The 14,310-nt window shown below is 37.0% G+C and overlaps 2 protein-coding genes across 2 annotated transcripts; both read right to left on the reverse strand.

The window, feature by feature from the left end:
* Nucleotides 1-2,028: 2,028 nt before the first annotated feature.
* On the reverse strand, nucleotides 2,029-3,471 carry LOC123313966. The gene has a single exon (XM_044899078.1). It carries the CDS (start codon nucleotides 3,469-3,471, stop codon nucleotides 2,029-2,031), a length of 1,443 nt encoding a protein of 480 aa, XP_044755013.1.
* A 1,959-nt stretch (nucleotides 3,472-5,430) lies between these two features.
* LOC123313967 (uncharacterized protein K02A2.6-like) lies at nucleotides 5,431-8,635 on the reverse strand. Its single transcript, XM_044899079.1, has 2 exons — nucleotides 8,202-8,635; nucleotides 5,431-6,821 (listed from the first exon to the last, which is right to left on the reverse strand). Exons 1-2 carry the CDS (start codon nucleotides 8,560-8,562, stop codon nucleotides 5,431-5,433), a joined length of 1,752 nt encoding a protein of 583 aa, XP_044755014.1. The 5' UTR covers nucleotides 8,563-8,635.
* Nucleotides 8,636-14,310: the final 5,675 nt, after the last annotated feature.

Consider the following 14,310-nt stretch of genomic DNA (forward strand, 5'->3'; position numbering starts at 1 on the left):
ACCCATAATACTGCCTTGGATCACCCCCTCCTCGATAAGTACCTCACCGGAGAAATATTCCTCCCCACCGACTGTTATAGAAACGTATTGTGTGCGTCCACTGAGATAACTCTCAATAAAACCGAGCTGTTCATTCCTCACCCCACATGCATCCAGTACGGTAAGAAGAATTTTATGGTCTACAGAGTCGAAAGCCTTGGAGAAGTCTAAAAAGAAACCCAGAATCCGGTCATCCCTCTCCAAGCCCTCCGTTATCATTGTTATTAATTGATAGATCGATGTTTCTGTACTTCTTTCTTTAATGAAGCCGTGCTGTTGCTCATTAAGGACATTTTTTGAAAAACTGCAGTCGTTGGCTTAGGATTTTTTCAAATACCTTGGAGAAGTTACTGAGTAAACTGACCGGTCTATAGTTGTTTATGTCGGAAAGATCGTTTTTTTTGTGAATTGGTTTTAATACTGATATTCTGAGAATATTTGGAAATATTCCATATTTGAAACTATTGTTGAGAATGAACTTCAAAGGATGTAGGATAACTGGTAGCGAGGATTTTAACACCTTAGGTAATCGGGTCATGTCCAGCGCTCTTTTTGTTTGTTAAATTGCGAATCATTTTCTGGATTTCATCGTCTGTAATTTCAAACATGAAAAATGATTTTTCGAGACGGCCTAGCGAATTTGGTGCATTCCATAGCCTTGATTGATGATTTTGACTGGAAAAATTACTGAATAATTTACTAAAATCCTAAACTGGTCTCTGGGGACAACCCGCGATATCTGAAATTCTCTCTTTCCGAGTCTTGCCAATTTTGTTATTTACCATTTCCCATAACGCTCTTGATTTATTTGTAGCATTTTGGTATTGTCTTTCATAAGATGTTTGTTTAGATTTTTTCAACGCGATATCATATAACTTTTTAAATGTTTGCAAGATTTTTTAAGGGACGGATCATTGTTTATTTATTTATTCATTATGCTTCGCATAATTTATAAACGGTACAACCCATTTGATACATAATATAAAGAAAAATGAAACAAACTGCATACAATAAAATTAAAACTTTACAACAAACTCTAAACTTACACTTTAAACAACGATAATGATAAACCAAAAAACAGTGGGTGACATACTATTTTACAGCGCGTTGAACATCTATTTATATAAAAATGCTCTTCATGCATGAGAATGTGTTTAATTTTTTTAACCGGAAACGGAGCCTCCTACAGCGAAAAGTCAAGAGACCGAATTTGCTGAAAATTAAATAAGGATTTAAATATTATAATAATTTTTATTGTCGGAAAAACCAGTGGCGTATCCTTTTTTCATCTGAAAATATTCAGTCTCGCAGCAGTACGAAAGCTACTGGAAGAACAGAAAAGAAATTATATTATGCAAAAAGTGCTCCTTGACGCTCAAAACCTATGTCTCAAATTTTATAAAAATATTTTAAGCGTTGTGAAAGTTATTAATAAAAACATTTTTTTTCTATAATTTTAACACCCCGTATCTCTAGGAGGAAACATTTATCGACATATGTTTATATGACAAACTAAGGCTTACTTTCGATGTAGAATACGTCGTTAAAATTTCTTGGTTACGATCTGGACCATCCTGGATAACAACGTTTTCTTACTAGTAATTGAGGTATGCCCTCTTCATTTAGTTCAGTACTTGTTTTGATCTGATTTCTTGTAAATCGAAAGCATACGCTGCATACGTTCTATCTGTCCATTTGTGACACTCTTAGGATTCGTCTATATGAACAGTTAAAAGGCTATTTTCGTGAATGACCATGTTTCAGAGCAGCACAAACCGCAATCAGGACGATCAGGGAATTCGCCGGCATTACATTCACCATGCTTATGATTGTCTGATTTCCCCCTGTTTTGTAACTTTATTTTATTTATTTATAAATTTGCCGCTTCGACATCGAGGTCATTAGCGGTAATGGTACAGTTTAGTAAGATTCACTGTATTTAGATACAATTCTCAGAAGTACTGTTCAATTACATAGTTTCGTTATTAATCAAATTTTGACATTGATGTTCTTTATGAAATCCAAGGTGTTTAGGGATAATGGAGAATTTATTCTCAGGGCCTCCTTCATTGATTCGCTGACATTGAAATGGTTCCTTTGGGGTAGGTATAATTGGCAATCGATTAGGATATGTTGTACAGTGATATCAGCATCACATGTAGCACATCTTGGGACATCTTCCTTCACAAGGAGGTGGTTGTGTGTAACCCTAGTGTGGCCTATTCGAAGACGCCTAAATATCACAAGATCTCTCCTTTTTGTGATTGTGACTGAGGGTGATACGTAAGTTGTTGAGGGGTCGATGAGCGCTAACTTTGATCTTTGATTTTGCCAAATATTTTCCCATTTGTTTCTTATGTAAGTTTTATATTTATTGCTGAGGTCATAGGTGGTCATGATCGCTATTTCCTGCCCGTCGAAACTTGCTTCTTTTGCTGCTCTGTCTGCTTCCTCATTTCCAGCAATACCACAATGAGATGGAACCCAAATTAGACGACAAATATTGTGTTCCTGGTCAATGGAAGTGAAAAGATCTTTTATGTTGTTGACGATAGGGTTTTTGCTGTAAATTTCTAGAATTGCTTGGATGGCGCTTAGTGAGTCGGTGCATATTATGGAGTGTGTAATTTTCGTTTTTTTTACGTATTCGAGTGCTTGCAGTATAGCTATCAGTTCCGCTGTGAAAATACTACAGTCCGAAGGTAGTTTGAATTTTTTAGGTCCCCTATTGGTGAGATAGGCACATCCTACTCTTCCGGTTGACTTGGAAGCGTCTGTGTAGATAATTTCATTGTAATTGAGTTCGGATATTATTTCGAGGAATTTTTGTTGAAACTCAGCTGGCACGGTTTCGTTCTTTTTGTAGGATGTGAGTGTTATATTGATGTCGATCTTCCTACTAGTCCATGGTGGGTATTTAGGAGGTTTTAAGCTCAGAGTGTCAGGGAAATTTGAATCTGATATAAGGTTGACTTGATGATAAAAAGGTGATCTAAGTTTCGGTTGTTTATTGTAGAGTTCTCTATACTTCTGCCCATAAATTTGGCTTTGTAGGGGGTTTTGTTCATCTGCGGATATCCTTGCCGCATATGTCATCTGTAGCATCTGTCTTCGAAGGAAAAGTGGTATTTCGCCAGTCTCTTTGCATAAACTTTGTGAAGGACTTGTTATAAAAGCACCTGTAGCTATTCGGAGGGCGGTATTTTGTACAACATTTAGACTTTTCAGTAAAGTTTTGCTAGCTGTTGCATATATTATTGAACCATAGTCAAGTTTCGATCTTATCAGTGTTCGGTATATGGTTAGAAGGGTTTTCTCATCAGCTCCCCAGGTATTATTTGCCAAAACTTTCATTATGTTCATCCGCTTAATACAGTCTGATTTTAATTGTTTGATGTGTTCATGCCATGTCAATTTATAGTCGAATGTCATTCCGAGAAATGTGTGGTGGTTTACATTTTGTAGAGAGGTGTTGAAAAGACGTAGCTGACATGGTACAAGGTGTTTTCTGGTAAATTTCATTACTTTCGTTTTTGTTGGTGAAAAGTTGAAACCAGATATTTTAGACCATTCCTCCAATTTCCTTATAGCTGCTTGAAGAAGCCTTGTGCTGGTATGTGAGTTACAGCCACGACACATGATGAGGAGATCATCTGCGAAAATTGATGCTTTAATCGGTGGACCAATATGGCTTAAAATGTCATTTATCGCTATTAGGAAAAGCGTTGTACTCAATACTGAACCTTGTGGTAAACCATTTTGTAGTCTGTGCACTGTGGACCATGTATTACCTACTTTGACTCGAAAAGTTCTATTGCTTATGAAGTTGTTTATGAAGTGTAATATATTACCGTCAATATTCCATTCCTTTAAAATTTTGAGTATGCGATGTCGCCATGTAGTATCAAAAGCTTTGACAATGTCAAAGAACACCGAGATCAGTTCCTGCTTGTTTGCAAATTAATCTAGTATTTCGGTATGTAGTTGTATTAAGTTATCGGTGGTTGATCTGTATTTACGGAAACCACTTTGATATTTTGAGATTAGTTTGTTTTTTTCAAGATAATGGCAAAGTCGTTTATTGATTATTCTTTCTATTAATTTGCACATTGTGCAAGTTAGTGAAATGGGACGATAATTGTTTGGATCAGTCGAGTTTTTATCTGACTTTTGGATGGGTACGATAATGGCTTCTCTCCATTTATCGACGAAAGTGTGCTCTAACCATATAGTCCGAGAGCTGGCAGCAAAAACAACTACCTCATAAGTTACCAAATGTTTGGTTTGGCACTTTGGTTCAACTTTATTACCAAAACTTGAAACCGCCCGTCTGCCGGGCGTGAGTGGTCGCCTTATGGGATAAAAAAAATTGAAAAGATGAGAAAAAATCGATTGGAACTTCCTCATAGTTACCAAGATGAATGTTGTGTCAAAATGGTCTAGGATCTTAACTGAATTGAAATCGTAAGCGTCTGCCAACAGGGGTGGTCGCTATTTCGAAACAGACGCTGTCAAATACAGGGTGGTCCAGATCATAACCAAGAAATTTTAACCACGTATTCTACATCAAAAATAAGCCTTAGTTTGTCATATAAACATATGTCGGGAAATGTTTCCTCTCCGAGATACGGGGTGTTAAAATAATAGAAAAAAAAATGTTTTTTATTAATAACCTTCACACCTCTTGAAATATTTTTATGTCATTTGAGACATAGATTTTGAGCGTCAAGGAGCACTTTTTGCATAATATATTTTCTTTTCTGTTCTACCAGTGGCGTCCGTATTGCAGCGAGACTGAATATTTTCAGATAAAAAAATAATACGCCACTGGTTTTTCCGACAATAAAAATTACTTTTTGAATCCTTATTTAATTTGGAGCAAATTCGGTCTCTTGACTTTTTGCTGTACGAGGCACCGTTTCCGGTTAAAAAAATAAAACATGCATGAAGAAGTCGCCAAAATTTGATATGGGAGGTATATAATAATAATAAGACTATTTTTGTGAACGAAACGTGTAACTAAAAAAATAAGCATTAACAACCACAGTCAACACGAACTTAAAGAAGATGTTCGAAGTATGAACCATTTTGCTGAACACATAATTTACATCGACGTCTAATAGATCCGACAGCAGCAGCTAAATTTCGATTTCTTAATTCGTCGCAAGCATTTTGAATACGGCCAATAAGTTTTTCCCTTGAGTTCACAGGAGTCATATATACGATTTCTTTCAAAAACCCCCATACGAAGTAGTCCAAAGGGGTAATATCGGGGCTCCGTGGAGGCCAACTGACTGGCCCATTACGTCCGATCCATCTTTCTGGAAAATTATCATCCAACCAGTTCCTCACATTTCTATGAAAGTGGGCTGGACAACCGTCAAGTTGAAACTACTGCACCCACATATTTGCAAGCTCTGCCATTAGAAATTGTAAAAAAATTTCACCACTAACCCGTTCTGGTAAGAAATAGGGTGCAAATAGGTGATTATTATAAAGTCCAAGCCAAACATTATTTTTTCCCTGGTTCCTAGATATCTCAAAGGATTCCATCAGAATTTCGAGGGGCAGAATGTCATTCTCGTTACCAGAACACTTAACATATCTTTCCTTCAACTGATTTGCATGTACTCTCAAAATTCTCTGGGAATTTTCAAGTGATATTTCATACATGACATTACCGAGCTTGTCGGTGATTCTTCCAGGTTTCCATTTGTAACTATTATTACTATGAACTTGGCAATAAATCATATCACCAATTTCAAATGATTTGGAAGGTATAGCATCATTGTCGTTATCTTGATGACCTACTCGAGATGGCAACAATAGGTCAAGAGTTGTTCTAACTTTCCTACCGAGGAGCACTTCTGCTGGAGATGTTCCATTTGGCGTATAACGGCTTGGAGTAGTTCGGTAAGTCGCTAAAAATGTCTGAATCTGTTGTCCCAATGGTTGTCCACCCCTTTCAATTTTTCTCAATGCTCGTTTGAAAGTATCGACAAACCTTTCCACTTGACCATTGGATTGCGGGTGGTAGGGTGCTGTCCTTATGTGATCGATTCCATTTTGTTTGCAAAATATTTGAAAACTTTGACTGCAAAATTGACTTGCATTATCGGAAACAAGAATTCGGGGATTTCCGAATCTTGCAAAAATTTCTTCTAATGTTCTGATAATGAATGCAGTTGTCGTAGTTTTCGTGTTCACTATTTCTGGCCATTTCGAATAAGCATCAACAACAATCATAAAGAAATCTCCTTTAATTGGTCCTGCAAAATCTATATGAAGTCGTTGCCAGGGTCCTTCCGGTGTAGTCCATGGCGAAAATGGAATTCTCGGAGGAGATTTTGCGGCTTCAGCACAACTTGAACATTTTCTGACGAAATCTTGAATATCTGCATCAATATTTCTCCAGTAAACGTAACTCCTTGCAAGGGATTTCATTCTTTCTTGTCCTGGATGACCTTTATGTAATCGGTGCAGAATACGACGCTTGAAAATTTCTGGAACTACCACGCGTTCTGCGAACATCAAACATCCATCAACGACTGAAAGGTTATCTCTTCTATCGTAGAATGATTTGAGTTCTTTATTCAATTCAACATTTCTTGGCCAGGTATCCTTTTGTACGTATTCAATTATGGTTTGAAGGTTCCTGCATTTGGAAGTTTCTTGTTGAATCATCCTGTGAGTAACTGGAAGTGCATCAATGGCAATATTCAGAATCTGTAGGACCTCTGCTTCAATTCTTATTGAAGAAATTATATATTCCTCATCTTGAACTGCATCGAAGTTGATTAGCCTTGAAAGTATATCAGCGTGTCCAAAATTTTCTGTTTTAACATATTCGATTTCAAAATCGTATGCTTTCAGAATAAGAGCATACCGTTGCAACCGATTTGCTATATGCACAGGAATGCCTTTTTTTGAGCCAAATATTGCAAGTAATGGCTTGTGATCAATTTGAAAAATCACACGGCGACCATATATCATACGATGGAACTTTTTCGCTGCAAATACTAGTGCAAGAGCCTCTTTTTCTATCTGGCTGTACTTTTTTTCTGTGTCTGTGAGCGATCTAGAAGCATGATAGATTGCTTTCATAGATCCATCTTGGAATTTATGGAATATGCAAGAGCCAATGCCACTATTAGAGGCATCAGCTGCTACTACAATGGGAAGTTCTGGGTTGTAGTGAGTCAATAGGAGATTCGATTGTAAAATTTCCTTAAATTTGTCGAAAGATTGCTGACAATCAATACTCCATTCCCATTTTACATTTTTCTTCAACAATTGGTCGAACGGTTTCCGAAGTTCGTGCATATTCCTAACAAATTTTCCGTAATAATTAATTGCTCCTAGATAAGAACGTAGTGTAGATATATCGTGTGGTGGGGGCATATGGATAACTGCTTCAATCCTTGAAGGATCGGGCTTTATTCCGTGTTGATTGATAATATTTCCCAAATATTTGATTTCGGGTAGATTGAACTTACATTTTTGAATCTTGAGATGAAACCCGAATTCACGAATTCTCTGTAAAACGTTCAGCAAATTCCGTTGATGGTCTTCTATATTCTTTCCAGAAATGATGATGTCATCAATATATGCTGCTGTTCCTTCCAATCCTGATATCATCGTTTCGATAATTTGCTGAAACAATGTTGGAGCTACTTTGATTCCAAATGGAAGCCTATTGTAAGAAAATAAGCCTTTATGAGTATTGATTGTGAGGTACTTTCTTGAATTTTCCTGGACCTCAACTTGTAAAAATGCATCAGACAAGTCAATAACGCTGAATACTTTTGAATTGGCTAATTTCGAAAAAATATCATCCAAGGTGGGAAGAGGGAATTGATGAGGTTGAAGAGCATCATTCAACCCTGTCGAATAATCTCCACAGATACGTAGACTCCCATTTGCCTTTTTCTTTACTACAATAGGTGCAGCCCATTCAGAATAATCAACTGGGGAAATTATGCCAAGATCTTGAATTCGATTCAGTTCATCTTCAATTTGTGCCTGTGCAGCGTAAGCCACTGGTCGTTTTGGACGAAAAACTGGTTTAGTTTCTCGCGACACATGCAATTCCACCTTCATTTTTTTGCAAAGACCAAGTCTATCATCAAATATATCAGGAAATTTCTCCTGTAATTCTTGAACATTTTGTGGACTACTATTCGGAATTGAGGGTAACATATCTTTTCTTGACACAGACATCACATTACAAATAGAATTCAGTGGAATGTCCCACAATCCAAACATCGTGATCCAATCGATTCCCAATAAATTGAGATTCTTCACTGGACTAACATAGCATTTTCCTGAATATGATTGATTGTTAAAGGCTATGTTGCATTTGAATTCTGAAATGAGAGGAAGTTGTTGACCGCTTGCATTTTTGACTAAATTTTTCGTTGGGAAACATTGAGGCTTTCCTAGTTTGGTCCACGTTTCCTCCGATATTATGGTGATATCTGAGGCAGTATCGATTTGCAGATTGACCGTTACGCCATTGATCATTAATTGCAGATATTTGCGTCCTGTTAGTGAATTCACCTGAGATATTATGTTGCTTCTGTAATTGCCGTTCTGCTTGTAGTTCCTCCTCTTATTCAAAACCCTTCCTTGTGACCAACTTTGTTGCAGTTTTTACATTTGTGATTCCGGTAGGTACAATCCTTGGCAAAATGCATCTGACCACAATACCAACATGCTGATTTTGGTCTATCTCTGCTTGAAGAAATATTCGATTCTACTTTATCTTCCTTATTGTCATCATACGATTTCTTTGATGACCAATAGTTCTTTTTTGAAATTACGTTTACCATTGATGTGTTAGCATGTTCTACCATTGCGGTATCTTTCTTCAAATTGATTATACGCTGACATTCAGAAATTAAATCTTCAAGGTTGAGAGATTCTGAGTTTTTCCCATCAATTTTCGATAATAGTCGTGATCTCACATCTGAATCGTCAACAGACTCAAGCCCACACACGAAAATAAGACATTTGAATTGATCAGCTGTTATTTTCCTGATGTCAAAGTCTTCACAAAACTTATTCACTTTTGCAGCATATGCAACGAAATCTTCCGCACTATTTTTAGTAAGTTTCATACACTGATAACGAGTGTTAAAAATTGAAGTTTTCTTTCCGAACATTTCTTTGAGTTTAGCTACTGTATCTTTGAAATCGATTTCTTTAGGCTCTTTTGGCAAAATAAGATTGATGAATTGTTGATGAACTTGTGTGTCCAATTTCCTGAGTAAAAGTCTCACTTTAGCTGGATCTGAGAGTTTTTGTGCATCCTCGATGAACAAACTCTCATAACGTCGGTACCATGCATCGAAAGTAATGTTGTTTTCTGGATCATAGTGGAATTCAGTGATTCCATTGCCTAGAGTTTCCATACGAAATTCTTCACTTACTTCTGCAGACTTTGGTGAAACTTCACTTGACTTGAAACTCTGAGACAGGAGTAAAAGAAATTCTTGTTGATTCTTCATCAATTGATCCTGCTGTAGCTGCACCTGTACTTGTTGGGCTTTGATGAATTCTGTTATTGTTTTTTGGAATTGCTCCGACATGATAATTATTCACAGTATCCTCGTCGCCACTTTTATGATGCCTTGTTCATATATTCAGGTATGGAAACTCTCTTATTGAAACTGGTAATATATTTCAAAATGATTGAAAAATACAATATGAAATTATTAATTGACAACTGTCAATAGGTAACTCGGATTTTCACTCGTTCCCAACACATTAACACTAAATTCTTGGTCGAATGGGATGTGGATTTTCGTGGGCCCATACATGCTGGTTATGAAAATTTACCACGCCCCGACGACTAAAACACGATTCATCAGTCCATAATATGGTATTTAAAAAGTCTCTATTCTGCTCAATTGAACGAAGAATCCATTGGCAAAAAAATAATCTTCGCTGTTCATCACCCTCCCGTAAACATTGGACGGGTTGCAAGAATTTTTGACTTAGAAAATAGAAGTGTGCGAGCTGCTATTTGACTGCTTGTTGTTGGATTCCTATCAAATTCACGAAGTATCCTCCATGGCACACTTTGTTTTCCACAATAAAGAAATTACAGTCTTTTATGGTTATGCTTGTATTGAAACGAGTAATTGGAAACCAAAACTGTCATTTAAGTTTTCTAATCAAATTAATCTACCCTAAAATAGGAGTTGGGTGTGTGTTGAATTCATCTAATCTTAGAAAATTGCTACAAAACCGTAGTAAGCTTTTTATTGCTATATCAAATTTTGGCGATTTCTTTATGCATGAGAATGTGTTTTATTTTTTTAACCGGAAACGGTGCCTCGTACAGCAAAAAGTTAGGAGACCGAATTTGCTCCAAATTGAATAAGGATTTGAAAAGCAATTTCTATTGTCGGAAAAACCAGTGGCGTATCATTTTTTTATCTGAAAATATTCAGTCTCGCTGCAGTACGGCGCCACTGGTAGAACAGAAAAGAAATGATATTATGCAAAAAGTGCTCCTTGACGCTCAAAACCTATGTCTCAAATTTCATGAAAATATTTCAAGCAGTGTGAAAGTTATTAATAAAAAACATTTTTTTTCTCTATAATTTTAACACATATGTTTATATGACAAACTAAGGCTTATTTTTGATGTAGAATACGTGGTCAAAATTTCTTGGTTATGATCTGGACCACCCTGTATTTGACAGCGTCTGTTTCGAAATAGCGACCACCCCTGTTGGCAGACGCTTACGATTTCAATTCAGTTAAGATCCTAGATCATTTTGACACAACATTCATCTTGGTAACTATGAGGAAGTTCCAATCGATTTTTTCTCATCTTTTCAATTTTTTTTATCCCATAAGGCGACCACTCACGCCCGGCAGACGGGCGGTTTCAAGTTTTGGTAATAAAGTTGAACCGAAGTGCCAAACCAAACCTTTGGTAACTTATGTGGTAGTTGTTTTTGCTGCCAGCTCTCGGACTAATATTCTATTGTAGAGTGTCAGTAAAGTTTTATTATTTCCTTAGCAGATAGTGGAAGATGTTTGAGAAAAATGCTTGGTATTTGGTCGCATCCAGGGGCGGTATTTTTGCTGATATCAATTGCATACTCAAGTTCATTTAATGTGATAGGCTGGTTGATTGGGCTTCGATCAGTATCCTTTATTTCTATGTGTTCTGTAGACTCTTTCCGATGTTTGTATTGAAGGAATTCCGGGCTGTAATTTGAGTCAGAAGAATATTGTTCGAAATGCTCAGCTAATAATTCTGCTATTTCAGACTCATCTGTTATGATGTTATTTCCGTTTTTGAGTGCTCTGATTGCATGATTGCGCCTTTTACCTTTGATCGCATTTATTTTATTCCAGACTTCTTTGATATTGACGCTACTAGTGAGTTGCGAGACAAAATCCTGCCAGGATCTTTTCTTACTTGCTTTAAGGACTCTACGTGTTAAGGCTCTTTGTTTCTTGAATTCTACTAGGTTTTCTAAGCAATTTTTCCTCTTCAGTTTATATAGGGCGCGTTTACACCGTTTGACCTGTTCTTCACAATTGGAATTCCACCAAGATGTAAATTTATTTCTCCTCGATATTTTCCTTCTTCCGACGAATTGGTCTGCGGCATCCTTGATTATTCTAGAGAAGTCCTCAATAGTCGTAGTAATATTGTCATTAATTGAGAAAGAGGTCATTTTTTCTTCTATATAACCTGAGTAGGACACCCAGTCAGCTTTATTTATTTGCCAACTTTCACTAACAACGGAGTTCATGTTATTCAAGTGGTGTGTTATTTTGATTGGGAAATGATCGCTATCGTACAAACTGTCCAGGACATTCCAGTCTAGGGAAGGGCCGATGCTAGGGTCCGACATTGTAAGGTCAATGCAAGAGAATGTTCCATTAGATTCATTGAAGTGAGTATAGTCACCAGTGTTATGTATGATGAATTCGGTGTAGGTCAGGATGTTCTCCATAATTTTACCCTTTTTGTCAACGTTTAGGGATCCCCATATTGGATTATGAGCATTGAAGTCTCCAAGTAGAATAAAGGGTTTGGGGAGTTGTTTGATCACTTCGTTGATTTCTGCTTCTTGAAGATCGTGCTTTGGTGGAATATATATATTACATACTGAAATTTTAGCTGGGGTCCACACTGAGACTGCAGTGGTTTCAAGATTGGTTGTGAGAGTAATCTGTTCGCTGTGATATTGGTTCTTGATGAAGGTAGCAACACCGCCACTAGCTTTGTTTGCATTAGGTCTATTTAAATTATAAACTTGATAATTTTTAAGTTTTGGTTTTTGATTGTCCTTCAAGTTGATTTCCTGGAGGCATAGGATGTCGGGTTGATATTTATCGAGTAATTCTTGAATTCTTTCCAACCGTGGATAAAAACCACGGCAGTTCCATTGGATTATGGTGAACATGGAAAATTTAATTACATTGTTCCTCAGTTATTACCGTGTCTGATTCCTGGAGGAGGTCTTGAGAACTTGTACTGAAATTGCTTGAAAGTTCGGTTTCTTCAAGTTGAAGTTGGCTCTTCAGATTTTTCAGTATTTTCGTGCATTTCATCTTGATAGTTCTGGTTGGCAAATGGGGATGAATTTCTTCTATGGTGTGAATTAACGCGTCTATGTTTTCAGTTATTTTCCTAGCATTGTCTAGGGGATTTTTATTTTCTATGCAAAGTTCCAAGAATTGTCTGATGTCTTCGAAATTCAACGCAAATTGTGTCGGGTCTCTCAGGAATATAGATTCAATTTCTCCAAGGTTTAACGGTTTTTGTGGTGTAGTTGTTTTCTTAGGTTTCTTATTTTTATTGGGTTTGATTGTACTCGAGTTTGGTTCTATGAAAATTTCGGTTTGATTTCCAGGGTTGAGTAGCTGTAGTGTGGGTTTATCATCTGTTTTGCTTGTAAATTCCATTGGGTCTATGGCATCCTCTTGATTGGGTGAACTTGGAGAGCTGGTGGAGGCGCGGCATTTTTGTGGTTTGTTAGGTTGGTATTTTCTGCGTTTGGTATGATTTGTGCTGCAACATCATCTGTTTGTGTAATATTTTTGGGGCTCTCATTGGATGTGGTTGGTTCCATTTGCGATTCGGATGTTGTTTTTCTTGGGCAGACAGTGGCGATATGTCCGGTTTCTTTACAGTTGAAACAAACTGGGGCGTCTGAAGCTATGAAAAGTCTGTAAGTCGTCTCTTCATGCGTTAACAGAAAAGATGAAGGCAGTTCGTGTTCATTTTCTGGGGGACAGATGTAGATTTGCCTTTTGAAGCTTAGAATATGTGCAAATTCTTCTCCTTCCAAACCTGCTCTCAGAAAATTTAGATTGGATACCGGTTTCAAGCCCATCTCCTTAAGCTTATCTTCAATAACCTTATGAGGTATGGATGGGCAGGCGTTTGATATTATTATTCTTTTGGCTGGAGTAATTAATCGACGAATATTCGTTTGAAAGCCGCAAACTGTGATTGAATGGTGATTTGCTAGTAGGTGGTCTACAGTTTTGATATCATCCAGGAAAATACAAACCCTTTGGTTTGATAGGCGCGAGACATATCTGATGTTTTTTGCTCCGATTATGTTTCCAATGGTTTTTACGTAATCTGAATTTCGTAGATCTCCAATGGCATTGATGAGGATAGCTTGGTCTTTTCTTGGGAAACTTGTTATAGGTGTTGTCTTGATTGCGTTGACATAAGAAGCCCTAGGTTCTATTGTTGTGGATTGTGATTGTATAGAAGTGATATCGTGTATGGTAGCTTTAGTCGTGGATATATTCATGTTGATGTTATTCATTTTGTTGACAGAAACATAAGGAGGAAACACACATTCTCTCCAGAGAACCAGATGTTCGGGAGATAAGAATGTCTCCGATATTGTTTGTTGTTTCGGAAGTGATATCGATACTTGAAAAATTTTCAAAATTTGTGAAATTCAGGGAAATTCCGGGGATAAACACACGTTCGACGAAATTCAGTAAAATCTTTCTTGAAATTGGCAAGAAAAGAAAAAGAAAACTGGATTCCAATTCAAACGCTCACCAGGCTTCGCATCGATAAGGTACATGTGTAACACTCGACTCAACGATGACGACTGTTTTGTAACTTTAGTTTTTGCTATTTTTTTTTTGACCATTGCGCTTCTTCGTTTTCTCTGAACAACCTCCATAATTCGTTATCAACGATCTTATCAGCCATGTCATATTCTGCCATACGTTTCCTATTAGACGTGACACAAACGCGAGATTGAA

This window comes from Coccinella septempunctata, chromosome 5, assembly GCF_907165205.1.
Source record: "Coccinella septempunctata chromosome 5, icCocSept1.1, whole genome shotgun sequence".
NCBI classification, from domain to species: domain Eukaryota; kingdom Metazoa; phylum Arthropoda; class Insecta; order Coleoptera; family Coccinellidae; genus Coccinella; species Coccinella septempunctata.